Source organism: Rhinolophus sinicus, chromosome 6 (assembly GCF_057876585.1).
Source record: "Rhinolophus sinicus isolate RSI-liver-muscle chromosome 6, RSI-T2T, whole genome shotgun sequence".
NCBI classification, from domain to species: Eukaryota; Metazoa; Chordata; class Mammalia; order Chiroptera; family Rhinolophidae; genus Rhinolophus; species Rhinolophus sinicus.
In genome coordinates, this window is record NC_142506.1 from 57,493,398 (window position 1) to 57,513,492 (window position 20,095).

Genomic DNA, 20,095 nt, shown 5'->3' on the forward strand with positions numbered 1-20,095 from the left:
CCAATGAAACTGTAAGTAAAATTATTTTATTTTCATAAATAAAAAGATAATTCATTATACAAACAACACTTTTAGCTGAGGATGTTAGCTGTCATTCTCCGCTTCAAACTAAGTATGAAATGTCTGCAATAGTCAACACAAATAGTTACATCTCTCTATAACCTTCATGCAACTTCTTTACATTTGTTAACTTTCCAAAATTTCCAACACTATTTCAAAGAATATGATAAAAATGGGATATTTTAGTCCCAAAGTATCACCTTTGCTGAGTGAACAGAATATTTACTATCTGCTTATGTCAAAGTTGCCAATTATGGATTAAAATACCAGTATTTACTGCATTTTACAGAAGCACTAAGCATGTTATATGTTTTCACTCCATACAAGGTAGTGTGATCCACGTCAATGTGAAGATTTAGTAACTAGGTTAGTAAGCACTAGTAGCTAAGATAAACAGCTCCTATAGGCCAAGAGTAGTAAGTTGGCATCAAGTACTGTTGCAAGTTTTCAGTAACTGGCATATAACAAACAAATGATTTTGTAAGCAAAATACAGTGAAATTTGATTAAAATATTTTTTCCATAGACAGCGAAGTTAAATTGTTTGCTGTTATTACTCCACTTATTCTGGAAACTGCAACTTCAAATATGAGATGTTTTACAGCCAAATATGAGATGTTTTCCATATATTATTTTCAGTAACATTTCCATAACATTAAAAAAAAATGCTCTCTGATTCTATATAGCTTTTTTCAAGAGTGTACATTATGATTTATGTAATAATTTATTTGAACATAATATTGATTTAGACAGGCATAATCTATTCATTCTTCATACTGAAGTGTTTATTCCTATTTCAACACTTTATGCAGATTTTACTTATTTCTCACGGAGTTGCTGTGTGGATTCAAGGGTTTGTTTATGTAAGTGCTCAGCCCACTCCCTGGCATGTCATAAGCTCCTAATGTACACTACTATTATTTCTACTAAGGAACCAATCCATTTATAGTAGGAAAATTAGCTAATGCCCCAGGAGAACAATCAAAAGAAGATAAACCTACAGATGCATGACTTTTGTTAACGTGTTATGCATCCACTATATCCCAAGTTTGTATATATACTAATTATTGCAAATATTACAAATTATTTTTAATATGATACTGTATCTGTTTTAAGTTTCTGTATGACCTTCGGCCTAAAGCAATACATTTCTGACAGGAAGTGGATATTAGAAAAGTATATAAAAACAATGTACAATGAAACCAGGTAACAAAGAAATAGAGTTACCAGTGTATTCCAGGACAACCCATCTCCGTTAGGTTTCAAGTTTTTTTCTTCACATCATGCACTATTTGGCATCTGCAAAAATCTTTCATTCTTTCTTCTCTCATATAGAAAACACTATGAGCTGTTACAAAGTTCTCTCCTTGAAGTAAAAAGCCCTTTAGAAAGGTACTTGTAAAATCATTGCAGGTTTATGGAAACTGAAACAAAGTGGAGGGCTACATAATATAGGAGTAAGCTCTTAGATACTCTTAGATATAGGAGTAAGCTCAACATACCTGTAAACACCAATTTTTGAGTAAATTATAGATTAAAAAATATGCAAGGGATTTGGTACGAAGATTTTTCTGATGTTTAACTGTAAATAACTTTCTTTTTCCCCCCAGAAAAGTTAACTGACTCAGAACGTAACAAGTCTGTGTTACAATTAACAAAATGAAGGAAAAAACTGTCAAAAACAGACTCCTGTCATTCTAGTGGTACCAAATAAGAAGGAAAACAAACTTTTTTTGTGAAGACAGAAAAACATACCTGAAACCACATGATTCTGGCCTATAATATATTAACCTGTAACTTATTACTGCCCAGAGTTCAGGGGGAGGAAAAAACCCAAACCCTCAAATATGCCCTTCAGAAGCACAATCAAATCTTTCACACGTTGTCCTGGTGAAAAAGGAGTGTGGAAACAAAGATTGACTATATTAAAAATCAAGAACAAATAGACTGAAGGCAGATTCCCTCTGAATGTACTGTATTATTCTACAGGTTTCAGAGACATCATTTCAAGAAATGTGAACTAAAGTTCATGGTTTAATCTTATCTACACTAGAGAAATTCCAAGTGCACTCCATATGGATATATTTTAGGAGATGTAGCACCCAGTGTCCTTTTGAGGTTTGATATCTGGTTCTTTCACAGGTTTTACCACTTCTTCTGGCTTGGGTTTGGTCTACAGAGGAAGAAAAATACGGTGTAAGAACATAAACTAAGATTTGGAAAACAAACACTAGATCTTTTCCACTTCAGATTTTTAAAAGATGCTGTATTACATTACACAACACTGACACTAATGAAGCTGTTCCAGAAGCTACATAGGATTTAATTTAAGACATAACCAGAAAACAACATTTCAGTGAAGATGAAAACCTGGATGGATAGGCAAAAACCAAGCTAACAGTACTCTTACTCTTTCTGAGGAGGGGGAAGCTGAGTGATGAAACTATGCATGCGGAACCCTTAAGTTTGGAAATCACTCATGATAGTAATAGGCTACCTCCTAAGGCATTACTTTAGAGGCTGGACAGGATACAGAGATAGTTATTTTAAGGAATAATGCTTTTAGCATGGGTAGAAATTATATAAAAACCGTCCAATTTCAAGTAAAGAGCTTTGGCTGCAAAAATAATTCCCATTTATTTTTCACAGATACCTCCATTTTTGGAAGTCAAACCTCAACACTTCCACTTAACCTACCATTTGACTTAGTTAACCATGATGTGCTTATATACAAATGAGTAAAGGCAGTCTTAGTTCACCCCTGGATGATTTCGTGGATTGTTGAACTTAGGTCAAATCTTCAAATGCCCTGGACTACACTACATCAAAATCAGAGAGTACTGCTATAGCAACATAAATACAGATAAGCCAACTTTCTTAGACCTGTTCTCTCACTCTTCTTAAAGGAGGCTCTGACAAATTGGAAAACAGGCAAGGTAATATGTTGAAAATGACAGTCAATTGGGCAGACAATCTGAAGACAACTAACGCCTACAGGTCTTATCTCAGAGTTCTACAACAGATTATGCCAAACATATTTTACCTACATAATAAGATTGGTTAAATACCATGGCCCCTCTTTGATTTGATGGTTAAGGTAACTTAAGTTTAACATGTTAAAAACAGATATGACTAAGAACTTCAAGGTAAATATGAATTATACTATCACATTATCTTTTTTAAATGTACATAACACAGCAAACAGTAGTCTAGTCACCAAAGTGAGAAACAAACGCTCTCATTCACCACCCCACCACTGAATCTCGTATAAAATACACACTCAGGCATACTGCTAAATATCTCTCAAATTTAACATCTACACAAACATAGTATATCTGCTTATATAGAGAAAAGGATCAAAACGCGAACTCTGAATTATTTTTAAACTTTTGTGAATGAATGGGAAAAAAATACAATTTCGTACACTGTCATCCTTGGGTCTCTTGGTGAGATCAAAAGCAGCCAGCGTTTCCGGTGTCCAGTGTGTACTTGTAGGAGGAAATTCAAAAGGTACAGGCTCTACGAGGCCATAATTTGCTTTGAGTTCCAGTTGTGGGGCTTCTGTTGGAATTTTTTGAAAGTAACTGCAAAAAGTAATTTAAACAGCAACTCATTCGTTTGTCAATGACTTGCATGCCTATTATGTTCAAGGCACTGGGCGAGAAAACAACTTAACGAAGAAGACATTTTCATGTCTCATGTAGCTTCCAAAAGAGTAGGTAAGACAGCAAGAAACCTTGTTAACTACAATGCAATGTAACTGAAGCTACAATGAATGGAGAGTGCCATGAGCACACAAAAGAAGGGCAATTCACCCAGATTTGGGGTTTCAGAGATGCTTTCCAAAGGAAGTGATAGAGGTTAAAACTTGGCAAGTTCAAGGAAATAAAAAGAGCTCAGCGACCAGAGGCAGATTATAAGGGGAAGAATGTACGGAGATAAAAGTAGGGACAAAATTGACTCTATCACATTACACAGGTAGGTGGTGATCAACAGTTTGAACAACACTGATTTAATAGTGGAAAATGGCTTGATTGACGGAAAATTGATTTCCCTACTTTATAGGTAGCTGGAACCAGAGTGAGATGAACATGCAAAAAGAGTTTAGAAGATACACACAACAGATGGAGAAGGAATGGCAGGCAAATGAAGAGAAAATAAGGGCAGCACAGGAAGCTGTATGTTAAGAATTCATGTTTAAAATTTAATATCTGCTTTTATATATCATCATTAGAAGCAGAATAAAACTTAGGTCCTACCCAAGTGAACTTTATTACCAATTTAAAGAGAAGATCAATACAGTCAGCCCTCCTCAGCCATGTACCCCCAAAACACTGCACCTATTTACTGAAAATAGTCTGCGTAGTAGTGGACCTGAGCGGTTCAAACCTGTGCTGCTCACGAGTCAATTGTACACTATCACTAATATTACTAAAATAATACTGAGCTCTACTCACATAAATCCATTTTCTCTCTGACATTTTTCTAGAGTATTCTTCACAAGATTTCCTAGTTTCCGAAAGAACAAGTGTCCCGAAGGTTTGACTGTTGGTCCAGGACCTTTAGTTTCTCCATATTCTTTGCACAATGCTTCTGCCTTGGCATAAACTGCATGTGAAAGGGATTCAAAGTCATTTGACTATACCTAATTTTTGATTATTATACTAAAAACGCTTTTAATCACAGACAGAAGGGAATTTTACTGTTCTTTACCTAGTACAACAGCAATACTAGCAGTGTAAAGGGGAGGTGGGTCTTTTCTGTAGAGTCTAGGTGTTTGAAACATTTTGTTTTTCTGCAGTAACCTCACTCATTCATTCCCATGCCATTTTATGAACTCAGCCAAAATCTCTTTTAAATGCCTCTCCCCCTTTACGATAAAACATTTGTTTGTTTAAAAGGGAGTTCGTGTTCTGGCAGAAATACTTACATTTTTCTGCTTCTTGGAGAGACCTGATTGCTTCCCCACATTTATCACTAGCCAACAAAGTTTGACCGTGATAACAGTAAGCCTGATAAAAGAAACAAATTTTTATTAGTTCTCTCCCCAAATGATGCTTTCCACTACCATTGTTTTATATATGCAGCAGATAAATCAATGCCTTTGTCCATTGTTTGAAGTATCAATGCGATCCCTTACATTTATTTACTTGAATGAGCTTTCTCCCATCTGTTAGTATCAAAAGGGGAATTATCTGACGTCTTTGAACCAAACTAGCCTTCCAACCATGGGCTGAGAACAGAAAGTATCTGCTGAAATCTGTTCTAAAAATTCGGGCGCCGTGTATAAAGGAGGGAAATAACTGTGCTAATGGAGAGGGGGAGAGAGGGAGGATGGAAGTTAAGGACTAAACAGGGTTTAAGAGAAAGGTATCAGCCTGAAATTGGAGCCTCTTTGAACGTCTCCATCAATGCAGGGGTAGCACATGGTCTTACGCAGTATGCTTGCAAACAGATTAGAAGGTGTGAGAAATAAAACACCTACCTAGATCTGAAAGAGGCTTTGGATGATCTCTCACATGATATTCTACCCAACAAAATAAATTTGTGTGGTGGGTATAAGAGACTAAAAAGTAACTTCCAAAAGAGTGCTTAATATTTTTTTCACCAACCCAGCTGATATACTGTGCAGTATGCCTTCAGATTTGAATTAATAAATGTCTTTCTCAATGTACAGGATGAAATGAGAGAATTCTTATTAAGTATGCACAAGGTTCCAGCTTAAAAGTGGGTTTAAATCAAATGGTAACACCACTGCCAGAATCCAGTTCTACGAGTCTACGTCATCTCTTTCCATCCACTCTAGCTCACAACAGCTGCACTGAGGGCCTGTGATCCTTTACTGAGAGCTGTCCATTACTTGTAAAGTGCTAATTAAGAGTCTGGTGAGATGACAGACCTGGCACTGAAAGGGCTGGCAAGACAGTAATTTACATTGTTGTAGAGTTATAAGTACTTACATAAGCTGTGTAGAAACACATTTTCAAGAGAAGATATTTTCTCCATTTAGCAGAGTAGGCAGGCTCCAAACTGGATAAAGTATGATCTAAAGTTACATTTTAAAAAGCGAAATATAATTTCACCCTGATTCACTAGAAGACTTTCAGTTCATGATGCATTCAGATGCTAAAAGCAGAATGCTATTCAAGTCTAAGCCTCAAGCATGTACACATTTTTTAAAAACCTCGCTTTATTTAAAGGGATTAATTTTTCCTATAAGCATATTTTAACTACATAATAAGACTGGTTAAATACCATGGCCTCTCTTTTAAGTTTAACATAATGATAAAAATAGATATGACTAAGAACTTCAAGGTAAATATGAATTATACTATTATATTATCTTTTTAAAATTTAAACAATATAGCAATGGAAAGAGTAGTCTAATCACCAAAGTCAGAAACATAAAGGGTACCCTCTCATTCGCCACCCCACCACTGAATCTCATATAAAATACACACACTCACGCATCCTGCCAAATATCTCTCAAATCTATTTCTTTTCTCCATTTCCTACTTTGCTGTCTTTGTCAAAGCTTTCCTCATTTCCTTCATAGACTATCCTCATTTCTTCCTAAGTGCTATGTGGCATCAGTCATTTATTTACTCTTTCACCTAGCATGCCGATTTCTGATCTTGCAACCCTGGGGACCATCCTTAAATTCAAATCCAATCAAGTCAGATTTACTTTATTATCTTTGAATGGGTCCCAAACATCTACTGAATAAAGGCCAACTTCTTAGATGGGCCCACAAACCAATATGTGATCTCTCAGACACAGAACTTTCCTAACCTTTTCTCCTATCACTGATCCTGTGATTCAGCTAAGAGCATCGTCTGTCTAAAGGTCCCAGAATGTGCTAAGTTTTCTTACCTCTTACCACAGGATATTCCCCTCTTGCCGCACATAAAGCCTCCTAGCAAACGTAGAACTTCTATTTATATTTGAAAATAAGGCTAAACCATCACCTTCCTCTAGGAAGCCTTCTCTAGCATGCCCAGGTCCTTTAGGTTTTTATTTTACTGCTGTAATGACATCTTGTTTACTTCATGCTTCAATAAAGTAGTTATATATAATTTTTTTTCCTTTTCTAGACTGTGAATCTGTCCTACTGATCTCTGAATACCCAGCAAATAAAATAGTAACCATCCCACAAATAGAAACATATGCATGTTTCTTAAATAAGTGAATGAAAAGAAACATAGGCTAATAAGAAGACCTGAGTTCTAGTGCCAGTTTGCCTTCTGCTAGCAGGTAAAATATAGATTAGTTATGTTAATTCTCTGGATTTCAGTTTCTTATCTAAATAAGGATGGTAAGTAACAATAAGGTCGTCACAAAGACCAAAAAAATTTCAAAAGCAAAACAGCTGTATAATTATTAGATATAACTGGTTAGAAAGTACAGTATCGTCCTTTCCATTAGAAGTACGTTATTGTCCCATATTAACTGGGAACAGCGTTAACTTTTATTTTCTTTTAAACAACATTAATAAAAATAATGTAGCTATTATTCTTATTTTCAAATAATGAAAAAATCTGAGACTTTTTGATTTGCTTGTTCCCTATTTAGCCAAAAGATTAATCTGAAAATCTAAAGACTAAAAATGTATCAGAATTATAAACTTACCAGCTTTTTGATAGAAATTGGCTGTTTCATAGGCCAGTGCAGCAATTAGTCCTGGAGCATGTTTCAGTTCAATTGCTCGAGCAATTGTTACTGCAACCAAAGCACAATAAAATGAATATATAATTAACTTCCTTTGCATTCACTCTAAGTTCTGTTAAAGGGCAAAAGACAGTCCCAGAATCTACTTGGAATTTTAATACAGTTCGTTAAAAGTTTTAATATAAAAAATAAGATACAGAAAATACAAACATAAACACTGAGCTTGTTGGTTCCAATACCATTTCTTTAAGTAAATCACTAGCAAATTACTAGCTAATCACAGAAAATTACTACTACAAAATAGCATGATATAAGAGGAAACAAATACTTTCAGGGCACTGGAGTTTGGAATAAAGAAAAACAAAGCCTACAAAGTTTCTTTATTGTCTTCACAGAAGTCTTCATTTATTTCCTGTTATTGAAAGGTGAAGATTTCAAGGTAAGCCAAATAGTGGAAGAGGAAAAGGAACAAGCAAGGTAGAGGGAGAAGAGATGAATTACAGAATTCATTTTATGCTGTCAGAAATGGCTTGAAATCAAAATCCTCTTACACACAGCTATTAAACTGTGAGGCCTTTTCCTGCTAGCTAAAAATCAGGCAAATGCTAAACGTAAAATTATTCCTCACTATGAAGTTCTCAAAACCCGAAACTCTATTCCAGCTAATTCTGATTTGAAAAAAAAAAAGAATTAAATGCCAATATAGACTTCCTTCAAAAAAAAACCAAAGAAATCTTACAATATTTAGGATACCTTCTTGAGCTTCAGCCTGACACTGGATAATATAAGCATCTATGAGTCGCGCTTCTAAATCTCTCCCCTTTTCTGCAGGTGTGATAAGCTTTGGGATATGACTTTCCTGAGAGAGAAAGAAAAACAAAAAAGCCGAATTTATTTTAACCCCGTTGTGACAGATGAAGAAAATGAAAGTTGAGACATTCAGTGTGGGAATTTATCAGAAATGTAGGGTACTAACAAAAAATGCGTAAAACAAGAACAATATTAAGCTTACAGAGAATTAAAGCTCCTACATACTAAAACTATTCAAAGCTTTTGTAAAAACAAGAAATTCAAGAGCAAACTCTGGGTCATAATAGATTGGTTAGATATGTAAGTCTCATTTTCATCTCAGAAAACCTTTAAATGAAAACAGTAACCAAAGTTCCCTTTTGCATGATAGCCAGATAATTTATATCTACAATGATCACATCAGTAACTGTGGATATATAAAAGACTACAATTCTAGAGCTCATTGAGGATCACAGCTTTGTAATCACTCTAAAAGCATCTTATTTTATCACAAGAAAACTCCAGGAGGCCGTCAGTAAACAGTGGGGTAATTCTGCTTGGAAAATATTATACACTGATCTTTCCCAATTCCTATCATCTCTTCAGGCAATTTAATGTAATTAGTATGTATTGACTGCCCCTCCAGAGTTTTCCCGACATACAGAGAAGACAATCAGAAGTTCAGTGCTGCAGAACCATGACTGCTCCTGGCCACTGAGTGAAAAATGGTAAGAACCACGTATTTTTGTTTTTTACCTTTTCACAAGAGACAGAAAAACAAGCAGTGAATTACAACTTGAAATTTCTAATTGTAAAATTCACTGATTTTCTAAAATGGAGACATTAAATATTCTATAATTGACTACACTCACCAACAAAGTACTTATTAACATAAGGAAAACAGAATACATGCTAGTTCTTTTTACATAATGAAATAATTCTCTCCCTTGGCCCGCCACAAAGAATGAAAGAATAATTCAAGAATTAAAGCATTAAGAATATACTTTATTATTATTTTACCTTTAAATGTTTAAAAATCCCAGCTGCAATTTTTAGGCTTCGATGGACCTCTTTTGCTTCCTCTTCTGTTACGCTTAAAGACAGTTGTTACATCACTCAGGGGATGAATGCCATTTCTAGTATTAAAACCAACAACTACCACGTTCTCAAAAACCAAATTAGTCATTTGTTTCTCACCATTAGTTTTCTTCCTTTCAAAAAATATAACTTGACACTTAAAAGTAACAAATGCACATGAAAAACATCCAAAGAGACGTGACTACAAATGAAAACAAAAAAGAGACCCTGTCTAGAGTTCTGAACAAAAGCTTGTTTTTTCCTTATAATCTTCTGTGCATAAACAGGCAAAAATTATAACTTAATGCATGCACATTTAAAAAACACACACATATACAATATTCACTACTCTGCTTTTGTTTTACTCACCTAAATCACTTCAGCGTTAATTTTAAAACAGCACATAAAATCCAACTTCATTTTTAAATGGCTGCATATTTTTCCCAGATTCAGACGCACCACAGCTGGTAGTTGTGTTTTGTATTGCTAATATCCATTTTTACTATTATAAAAATTGTATCTCATTTTATTTCACAATTCCTTAATCCTTTAAAACATCTTTTCCATACTTATAAGCCTTTGTAATTTTTTTTCTGTGAATTGCCTGTTTATGTCTTTTGCTTACTTTCACTTGATTTGTTGGGTCTTTTCCTTGCTGATTTGTAACAGTATACGTTATAAAAATAATTTGTCATATGCACTGCAATTTTTTTGACCCATCTGTCATTTGTTTTTAAATTTTGTTTGTGGTACTTTTATATAGTCAAATATTCAATCTTTTCCTTTTCTTGGTCTGGGATTTTATTTAGAAGGACCTTTCCCATGACAAGATTATTAAATTATTTTTTTCCCTTTTAACACTAGGCTCTGTAATTCTGATAAAGTATTTTGCCAAAAATAAGACTGGGTCTTACACTAAGTTTTGCTCCAAAAGACGCTTTAGGGCTTATGTTCAGGGGATGTCCTCCTGAAAAATCATGCCGGGGCTTATTTTCCGGTTAGGTCTTATGTTCGGGGAAACACAGTACTTCTAATATTAATATTATGAAGCAAACTTTCACTAAAAAGTGGTACTTTTTATCAAAAGCCTAGACTTTTAACAACGAAGCTCCATATATTGGAAGAATAACACATACGCGTATACACCCTCCTCCTTTAACTTACTTTTCTTTTCCAGCCAGTCTTGAAGCGTATTTGGTATACCATAAAGCTACATTAAATCCCATGGAAATCAATTCAAAAACAGCATCCTGCTGGGCACTAGAATTATAAACATGATCATTAAGTTCTGTCCATTACTGAGACATCTCTACATGAAGCCTACTGTACATCCAACTCAAACTTATAAAGACTATATGCTACTGGAAAGTGAAGAAACCAGTCCTTGTGTTTAATGTAGATGGGGAGATAGGACATACACATGTAATTCACAATGAATGACTGAACACAATGGCCTAGTACATACTTCATAATAGTAAACATGAGAATAGTAGTTATTCCCAAAGGTTACTGTACATAGAACTTTAAAAATACAGATTTCTAGGACTTAACCCCAGATAGTCAGAAAGTCTGGGAGGGGCCCAGAATCTGTATTTTTAACAAGTACCCAGTTGATTCTGGAGCAGGTGGTTCTTATACTGCATTGTAAGAAAATGGAATTCAGAGAGATCGTTTCAGGCTAGAATGATGAAAGAAGGCTTAATGGTATGTACAGAATCGGAATTGTGCCTTGAGAAATGGCTCGAAGGGAAGCATTCCCAGGTGAGGAATGCTGTTAAAGTACAAGAAAGCATAAAGATTTTTAATAGCAGAGACCCAACCAGCTTGTTTGAGCAGATGGTCTCAAGGAACAGAAGGACAAAAAGCCAAGCTGAAGTGAAACTGGAGATTTTGAATGCCAAGCCAATCAGTATACTACAGAAAACAAGGTATTAAAAACAAGTGTATTTTATATCTTGTTTCCTTTGAATTCTCTTACTAAGTATGACACAAAGGTGGCAAAAGGTTATTAAGCAAACACTAATTTTTAATAACTATTGTTCTGATAAGACCCTGAAAATTCTTTATACATTATCTCATTTATAGCAAACGATGAAGCAAGAAAACAGAGGTAATACCATTATTTTACACGTTATTACTAAGACATAGAAATATTACCCCAAAGGAAGAAACTAGAATCACGATTCCACTTTGCATTTTTTTTATTTAACTGTGCCTCCATCTTAAAAAGAATGGAGACTTTTTAGATTAAAAAAATTGTAATAAAAATACAGTAATTCAAAAATAACTTATAAACCATCTTGTTAAATACGTTATAATACACAAAAATGAACAGTTATGACAAACTTCTTAAAACAGTTTCACTCTATTGAAAAAAATTTAATGCATGGCTTAACAGCTTATTTTTTTCAGCGTTGAGAACTTTCAAATCAATCCTAACTGGTGATCTAGTAGACATATCTAATTTATAACTTCATTTAAATAACAAGACAGTTTTGCTAACTTATATGAAGTTTCATGACTTAACTGCCTTTTATCCTTCCTTTATTTCAATCTGCCTTGCTCCCAAAGACTCCACTTCTATTGTACTTCATGTAAGCAGTAGTCAAAAATACATATACTTGATACAGTGCACTTTCTATTGAGTAAGTAGTAATCAAGGATAGAGTATCTTAAAAATCTCCCATGTACTGAATATTCAGTATTACTTATGGCCTTCATCACGTAATTCTTCACTGTTTCATAGAACTATGTTGAAAAATGCTGTTACAGGAATCAAAATTTGGCATGGTAGGAAAAAGTGCCAAATTTATATAATGTAAAACCACTTGAGAATCTGCCAAAGCTTCATAAAGTAATAATAAGAAAAGGTTTGATTCTATATATATATATATATATATATATATATATATAAAATGTTCCTTTATTTCAGATGAAGGGTTATAGAAAGAAAAACAGGCAAATGAGGACATGTAAACCTTAGTAACCCAGAATATTAAAATGTGGAAAGGATCCATAGAGCCCACCTTCCTACCCAGTTTATGAATTCTACATAAAATATTCCCAAGGAAAGAAGGGAAACTAACATTTATTGAATGTCTATCATGTGCCTGGCATTATAGAGCTACTTAACATAAATTTTCCTATTTTGTTCCTCACAAAAGCTCTATTATCTATAACCCCAACATACAGCAGAAGCAGATGTTCATACACTTGAAGACCTGAGGTCAACATCTAGTTAGGTGTGAATCCTAAGTCTGCACCCCACTTCCTGTAATGCCTGCCCTGGCCTTTCAGCAATCTCCATTTTCTTCCCTTCTGATTTTATAAAACAGTAAATCTACAGCAAATTGAGATAAAAATATATGACCATTTAAATAGCCCAATGGTGTAAAAAAAAAAAAGTAAGGAAAAGTTTGGTACCATTATGATTTTTCTCGTTTTAGTTAGATCTCTGCTAGTTGTGCAAGAGTGATGAAAAAGTTCTGAGGGGAAGTTTTTAGAAAGAGCAGAAACAGTGAAGAGAAATTAGGAGGAAAACAAATACTGTGAGTCAAAAGAGTACGTTGCTGGGGTAGAACTGGGGAGAAAGAGAGAAAGAAAGAGACTGACCAAAGACATCTAAACTTTCCATCAGAAGAGAAAAAGTCGGGGAAAAACCAAAATTCTGCTCTGCTTGAATGTAGGCAAAAACTGAAAGCTAGCTTTAGGTTCCAAATTCCCAAACCATGCTCCGTGTTATTGAAAGTTAAGGCTCTTCAATTTCTAGTTAATATTTGTACTGATTATCTCAAAAATAGATTTGGTCCAGGAGAAACAAATTATATTTTTACTTAATAGAATGTATTAGTTTAGGTAAAATTAAAAAAAAAAAAAATTCCCTGGTAAGAGAAAATGCTGGTCAGATCTGTATTTTATTTCTTCAAATACAGGGGATATGAGTTAACCATTGGCTAAATAGTTACAAAAATGACTTCCATTTAGTACTGTTAACATTTTTCTTACCTTGGAACCTGTCCTTGTAGTGTATCAGTCCACTTGAAATTCTGAATATATCGTAACTTGCTTTCTTGGCTAGATTCATCCAATGAATTTATGAAACCTATGAAAAGGTACAAAACAGTTCAGTTTTAGAAGAAATGCCAAGCGTTCTATTGAGAAAAAATTTCAGAACATGACTTTTCCAGGAACATGAATGAAACTCCTAACTCCCCTCTCCCTTTCTATATCTCACACTTTCTCCCAAGGTAACATAATATGAAATACGTACACACTGAATTTTCAACATGTCAGAAAGGCAACCCTTATTTACATCCTCACATTTCTGAACCTCAAGCATACCACAGAATACATCCTAAAACTAAAATTAAGCGTGAACTTCCGCATAGTTGTCTTTTGAAAACTCCAAAGTTCGTATAAATAACTAACCTTGTAAAAGGGAAAAATATGAGTCTGCTGCATTCTTCATCATTTCTGGATTACAGCTCAAATCAGTGAACAGCTCAAGCAGACGTGCTCTGGATGATTTCAAGTCACTTATATGAGACAGAAATAGTAACGTTAAGTAAGCTGTATTACAATGACTCTATGCAAAAGTGGCTTAAGAATTTTAAATGTAAAAGCTTTACTCCACTCCACACACACACACACACACACACACACACATGCACACACACACACCCACCCACCCACCCTCAGGTATTACTAAGTACACAGGAATGAATTTAATTAGGACTAACACTGGAGGTAACTGGAATTTCTAGTAACAATTGTTTCAAAAGTTGTATTAAACTCAGTTCAATTAAAGGGGCAAATCATGGATACAATTATGTAATAAAAGTATAGAACAAGTTTTAATTTAAAAATAATCTAACAAACACAAGGATGGGAGGACAGAAGGAAGGAATTAAGAATGATGAGTAAACTGATCAGTTCGCGATAAAAGTGTTTTGAAAAATGGAAATTTAACATCCTTGTGCATGATTTTAGTATCGCCTTAAAATTTCAAAATCTGACATTATGTTAAAATATACTTTATTAAGTAGAAAACCTATTTTAAAAATGAAATCGCATTGTACAACTCAATATGCACATAAAAAATATGTAAAACCACGTGGCCATTAGCCCTGTGAAACATCTCCGTCCTCCTCTGCGTCTCTGCAGCAGGAAATGGTGCAGATCACACTTCCTTCCAGAAATTCTTTTCTCCCTTGATTCCAATTACACTAAAATATCCAGGTTCTCTTCTTATATCTGGACGCTTCTTCTATGTATTTCTTATGTCCCCTTATTACCGCCTCCAAAAATGTTCAGTCTCTGGCTTTCCACTTGTCTCTCTTTTGAGGACTCATCTATTAGTACAACTTTATATCCAATCCTAGGTCTACATCCTCAGCTCTAACTTGGTCCTGTTCAGTTTCACATCTAATTTCAGAAGGCAACTTGCTTAGTGAGGGTTCCAGAAATCATATTACATGGACAATGACTGTAGACAATTGTGTGTAAATGACTCAGAGGACTAAATTTAAATTGTAAGCACCAAGAGAGTAGGGACTGTATATCTAGAATTTATTAGGTGCCTAGGACAAAGAACGTTCTCAAAATTCTTTGTTGACTTGAAAGAATACTACCATTTCAAGTATTTTAAGATTCTGAAGGGCTGTAATGTAGCAGTGCTGTTTAGAAGACAGCACAGACTTAATCTTGAATGGTCTACATCAGGGGTGTCCAAACTTTTTTCAATGTTTTTTACCAAGGGCCATATGCGGTAAAATACACAAACAGCCGGGCCACTCACTCGAGGTGAAGTATGTATTGCCTCACCTGGTTTATTTAAGTAAACTAAATATATTTTTGGAATTTGCTGCAGGCCAATTAACAATGGATTGCGGACAGCAGTTGGCCCGCGGGCCGCAGTTTTGAACCCCCTGGTCTAGATAGAGTGTTTATTATTCATTGGTACCAGCTCTAAGGGGGCTTATTCCAAGAAAGTATATACCAACGATTATATAGAGCTGAAGAAAAATGGGATGGGATACCTTATTAATTTATCATTTTTGAGTCATTTAAGTAGAAGCTGGGAAAAAGTAATTCCTGGACTAGGAGAAAACTTGAATTCTTAAGGCGAATTCCAGGCTCAAATAGTTTGCTAGTTGTTTCTAAGTAGGTGCTCAATTACCACCTGTGACCTAACTTGTATAAAGTTGTATTCATCTTAAAATTATGGAATTTGAGAAAAACATACCTTAGAAATATTTAATTTAGGCTATTCATTTTATAGATGAGTAATTAGACCCATAGAAGTTAAGAGACTTGCCCAAGGCTACACATAAAACAGTTAAGCTGGGACCAACCCCTAGGAGTCTAAGATTAGGGTTGGCCAACTACAACCTGTAACTTGTCACGCATGCATGTGTGTGTGTATAAAACTGAACAAAGAAAAATATGCAACAGCAACAAAGCCTAAGATATTTACTATTAGCCCTTTAAAGAAAAAGTTTGCTGGTCCAGATTAATAAGCCAGTTTTCCTACCTTTTGCTCCAATTATGTCTTTCCACAAAAAGCAGCAACTCTCTTGATTTTCCTTTACTGGTACCCTCAATGTCTTGATCATCTAGTTTCTACATCTCATAAAGACTGAACCCTTTTCAAATTCCCAAAGCAAATCAATCTAGCCAGTTGACTCCTTTAAAATACCTCTTGCATCTATGCGTATTTCTTTTGTTCCAAACTGCTCTACCCACTATTTCTAGAACTAAAGTTTTCCTGACAGAAATGACTTTCTCTTCTCCCTTCTTATTATCTAAATCAGGGGTCAGCAAACTTTTTCTGTAGGCTCAAAAGCAAATATTTTAAGCTTTGTGGGTCATAAAATCTCTGCTGCTGTAGAAGAAACCAAAGGCAATATGTAAACAAATGGGGGTAGAACAGCTGTGTTCCAATAAAACTTTATATATAAAAAAAAAACAGTGGGACAAATCCGCAGGATATAGTTTGCCAAACCCTGATCTAAGCTATTCAATTTATTCAAACTCCAGATCAAGTCCTTTCTCCTATATAAACACTCCAGGGGCTATTCAGGTCATAGGGTCTCTCCCTGCTCAGAATTCCATGAATTTAGTATCTGCCCAATTAACAACATCCACATACAACTCTGTGGAGCCTCTTGTACTACTGTAATACATAGCTTAACTCACACTGTGATTGCGTTAGCCTTTCTGGAACTCACTCACTGATCTAAAATTAAGGACCCTGGCCTAGATGACTGCGAAAGTTTAAATAATCTATGATTTAACTCTTCACACCATTTCTAAGTTTATAAGGAGTCTCAAGGTTAGAAACAGTGTGTTACATAGTTGTATATTGCCCCTGGGACCTAAGTAAGTACCTTATATCTAAGGGTGGCTTAATCAATACTTGTTGAGATTGGCTAAAACTTACCTGCAAATTTTTGAAGCAGCAGGACCAGTCACTACGCCATAGTAGTTGAAAGAAACGGGAGCTGTGGCTTTTAATGGGTTCCTATGAAACCAATGTGTCATTTTCTCCAAATGTTTCCTATAAACAAAAAAGTACATAATGTATAAAAATTAAATAAAACAGTTAATAACAATGTTAGTATAAAATTATTTTTAAATAAAATTTCACTACAGGATATACATTTTTATACAAAATATATATACATATATACAAATAAAATGCTTCACTGCTGTGAGACAATTTTGTTTGTCTATATAGAGTAGTCTATGTTTAGATCAGGCCTACTAAAAAAGAGCATTTGGAAATCTGTCCACAGTAACTGCAATATTATGTATACTGGGAACAGTAATATTAATATTTAGATCTTAATGTACATGAAAATCACCTGGGGAGCTGGGAGGTCTTGTTAAAATGCAGGTTCTAATTCAACAGTCTGAGTTAGGATCTGAGATGTTGATGCTGCTGGTTCCCAAACTATACTTTTGAGGTGCAAAGCACTAGATTTTGGTTGGACCGCTGCAAATGAGATGTGCACAGGACCAGCTGAATGTAATCTCCAAAATAGGTTCAAATGGTGACCCTTATTTAGTCTGCTAAGGTTACTTGAGAGAAATAGGTTTTAAATTAGCTATATTTAAAAAAAAGTTAACTATATTTCCCACCAGCTGACTGGTTATGGCTTTAGGTTCTATAAATACGCTTTCCACTTAAGATACTTATAAGAACCAATATCTTCATGATAAAAAAACAATCCATGATACTTGATCCATAACTTAAAAACCAAAAATAGGGGCCAGCCCGGTGGCTTAGGCAGTTGGAGCTCCGTGCTCCTAACTCCAAAGGCTGCTGGTTCGATTCCCACATGGGCCAGTGGGCTCTCAACCACAAGGTTGCCAATTCAACTCCTCCAGTCCCACAAGGGATGGTGGGCAGTGCCCCCTGCAACTAAGACTGAACATGGCACCTTGAGCTGAACTGCCACTGAGCTCACGGATGGCTCAGTTGGTTGGAACGCATCCTCTCAACCACAAGGTTGCCAGTTCAACTCCTGCAAGGGATGGTGGGCAGTGCCCCCTGCAACTAAGATTGAACATGGCACCTTGACCTGAGCTGCCACTGAGCTCACGGATGGCTCAGTTGGTTGGAGTGCATCCTCTTAACCACAAGGTTGCCAGTTCGGCTGAGCTGCACCCTCCACAAGTAAGATTGAAAGGACAGCAATTTGACTTGGAAAAAAGTCCTGGAAGTACACACTGTTCCCCAATAAAGTCCTGTTCCCCTTCCTCAATAAAAATCTTAAAAAAAAAAAAAAAAATTCAAAAACTACTCAAGTAAACTGCCAACTTAAAAAAATCAAGGTTAATTTTTTAGGTTAAAAAAAAAAAAAAGAGTATGCCACCACTCTCCTAAAAGTCCGTGAGGGTAGATAATGCAGATTTTACAGGAAGGCCTAGCTGAAGACTTAAATGTAGCAATTAGATTCCAGGAAGTAATCGATAAGAAATTTTGATGAGGTTTAATTAAGTTGAACACATTATGCAATGTTGTTCGACTTTTCTTAATGGGAAAAAAAGTGGGCTGCACAGGGTATAAAATACCTACTTTAAGTACCTCCCTTACACTATTTACTTATTCATGACAAAACCGGTTTTAGAGAGCGCTAGATGTTTAATGAAGAGAAAATGCATTGTGTACACAAGGAAAAACTGAGCAAGTTCATTTACGACTCAAAACATTTAACAAGTCCTTTTAAAAACCACATGCTCTTCTAAACATAATCCAGGTACACTTCCTTCATAATCTAAGCAAACTAATACAGCGTCTACATGCATACAAACCAAGCCTTGTAGAGACAATGGCAAACAATACAACCCTTTCTTTTGTGACAGCAAATTTTCTACAAATTCTCGTTGAAGGCGGCCCCCCACTTCCTGGATGAAAATGTCTCAAGTTCTGTATACCTATCTTCACTGCAGGAACCAAGAGAGCAAGTAAGATATTCTGTGCTCTGTCTGGCCCCATCTTTCCCCTTCTGACACCCAGTACCCCAGCTTTCAAGAATTCGGAGGGTGGGGTTGGAAAAGGCCACACCCACCCGCAGGTGCGACCGTCTTTAGAGCCATCAGCACAATAGTCCGATCGCAGCCACCTCACCCGCTTCCACAGGAGGACTCGACTACTGACAAGGGTACCCCACTCTGGAGCCTCTGGGTCTCCCGGGGAACCTACCTGAGCGGCGCCCCCCGGAGCTTGGAACTCCCACTTCCTGTTTACCACCAGCCTCTTCCTCCCGTGCCCGTCCCGTTCCAGGCGGCGGGCGGTGACCCGCGCAGGCGCTAACCTTAGTGCGCCCCTCTTTCTCAACAGGCATTTTTGTAGAAAGTCGATACTATCCACCCGAGAGGGGCGGGTCGACGACCGCCAAACAAACCCCCTAGTTAACTCATACGCCCCCCTATGCCAGTGGATACGCGGGCAAGAGGATAATACCACTGATATTGCTAATACCATTGATTCACGGGGCCAATATGGATTATCTTTCTTTCGTTGGTTTCCAAGTATTAGAAGGAGACTTTTGGGGACTACGACCCAGGAGTCTATGAATACTGTGTAAAAGGTGGAAAGGTGACCCCAGTGCTTGGTACTGCCCCGGGGGAACGACAGGGGCAGGAATATTACCAGGAAACGCCCACCCTCTTGACATACTTACCGGATTTCTCGGAGTCTGGTCGGCAGTCCTCCCGAGAGAAGAAAGGCAGTGCCCGAGTCGGCAAGCGAGAAAGGGAGGGAGGCGGAGAACTAGGCTACCGAGGTAGAGCGACAGGAAACTGGGCCTGCGCCGAGCCGGAGTCACGTGATCAGGCGGCCATGACAGCTACCGGGGCGGCCGTGCGCGCCGCTGGAGGGCGGAGGCTGCCGCGTTGCCGCATCCCCCTCCGAACGCCCTGTGCCTGGACCCTTTCCTAGCTGCTCCGCCCTAGTCTTTTCTCCTCAGCTGCAGCCTCGTCTCCACAGACGAAGA

At 36.4% G+C, this 20,095-nt stretch overlaps 1 protein-coding gene across 3 annotated transcripts; it reads right to left on the bottom strand.

The window, feature by feature from the left end:
* Nucleotides 1–10: 10 nt before the first annotated feature.
* On the bottom strand, nucleotides 11–19,921 carry BROX (BRO1 domain and CAAX motif containing). Of its 3 annotated transcripts, none has more exons than XM_019756363.2 (13): nucleotides 19,784–19,921; nucleotides 17,035–17,151; nucleotides 14,022–14,128; nucleotides 13,599–13,695; nucleotides 10,758–10,853; nucleotides 9,537–9,609; nucleotides 8,481–8,586; nucleotides 7,689–7,778; nucleotides 6,020–6,105; nucleotides 4,990–5,071; nucleotides 4,517–4,667; nucleotides 3,484–3,643; nucleotides 11–2,232 (listed from the first exon to the last, which is right to left on the bottom strand). In XM_019756363.2, the coding sequence occupies exons 2-13, from the start codon at nucleotides 17,133–17,135 to the stop codon at nucleotides 2,146–2,148; spliced, it is 1,236 nt and encodes a 411-aa protein (XP_019611922.1). In that variant the 5' UTR covers nucleotides 17,136–17,151; nucleotides 19,784–19,921; the 3' UTR covers nucleotides 11–2,145. The 3 variants fall into 3 exon arrangements, with proteins under 3 accessions (XP_019611922.1, XP_019611923.1, XP_019611924.1); XM_019756364.3 differs by lacking the exon at nucleotides 19,784–19,921 and adding an exon at nucleotides 19,303–19,447; XM_019756365.3 differs by lacking the exon at nucleotides 19,784–19,921 and adding an exon at nucleotides 19,169–19,302.
* Between the last annotated feature and the right edge of the window lie 174 nt (nucleotides 19,922–20,095).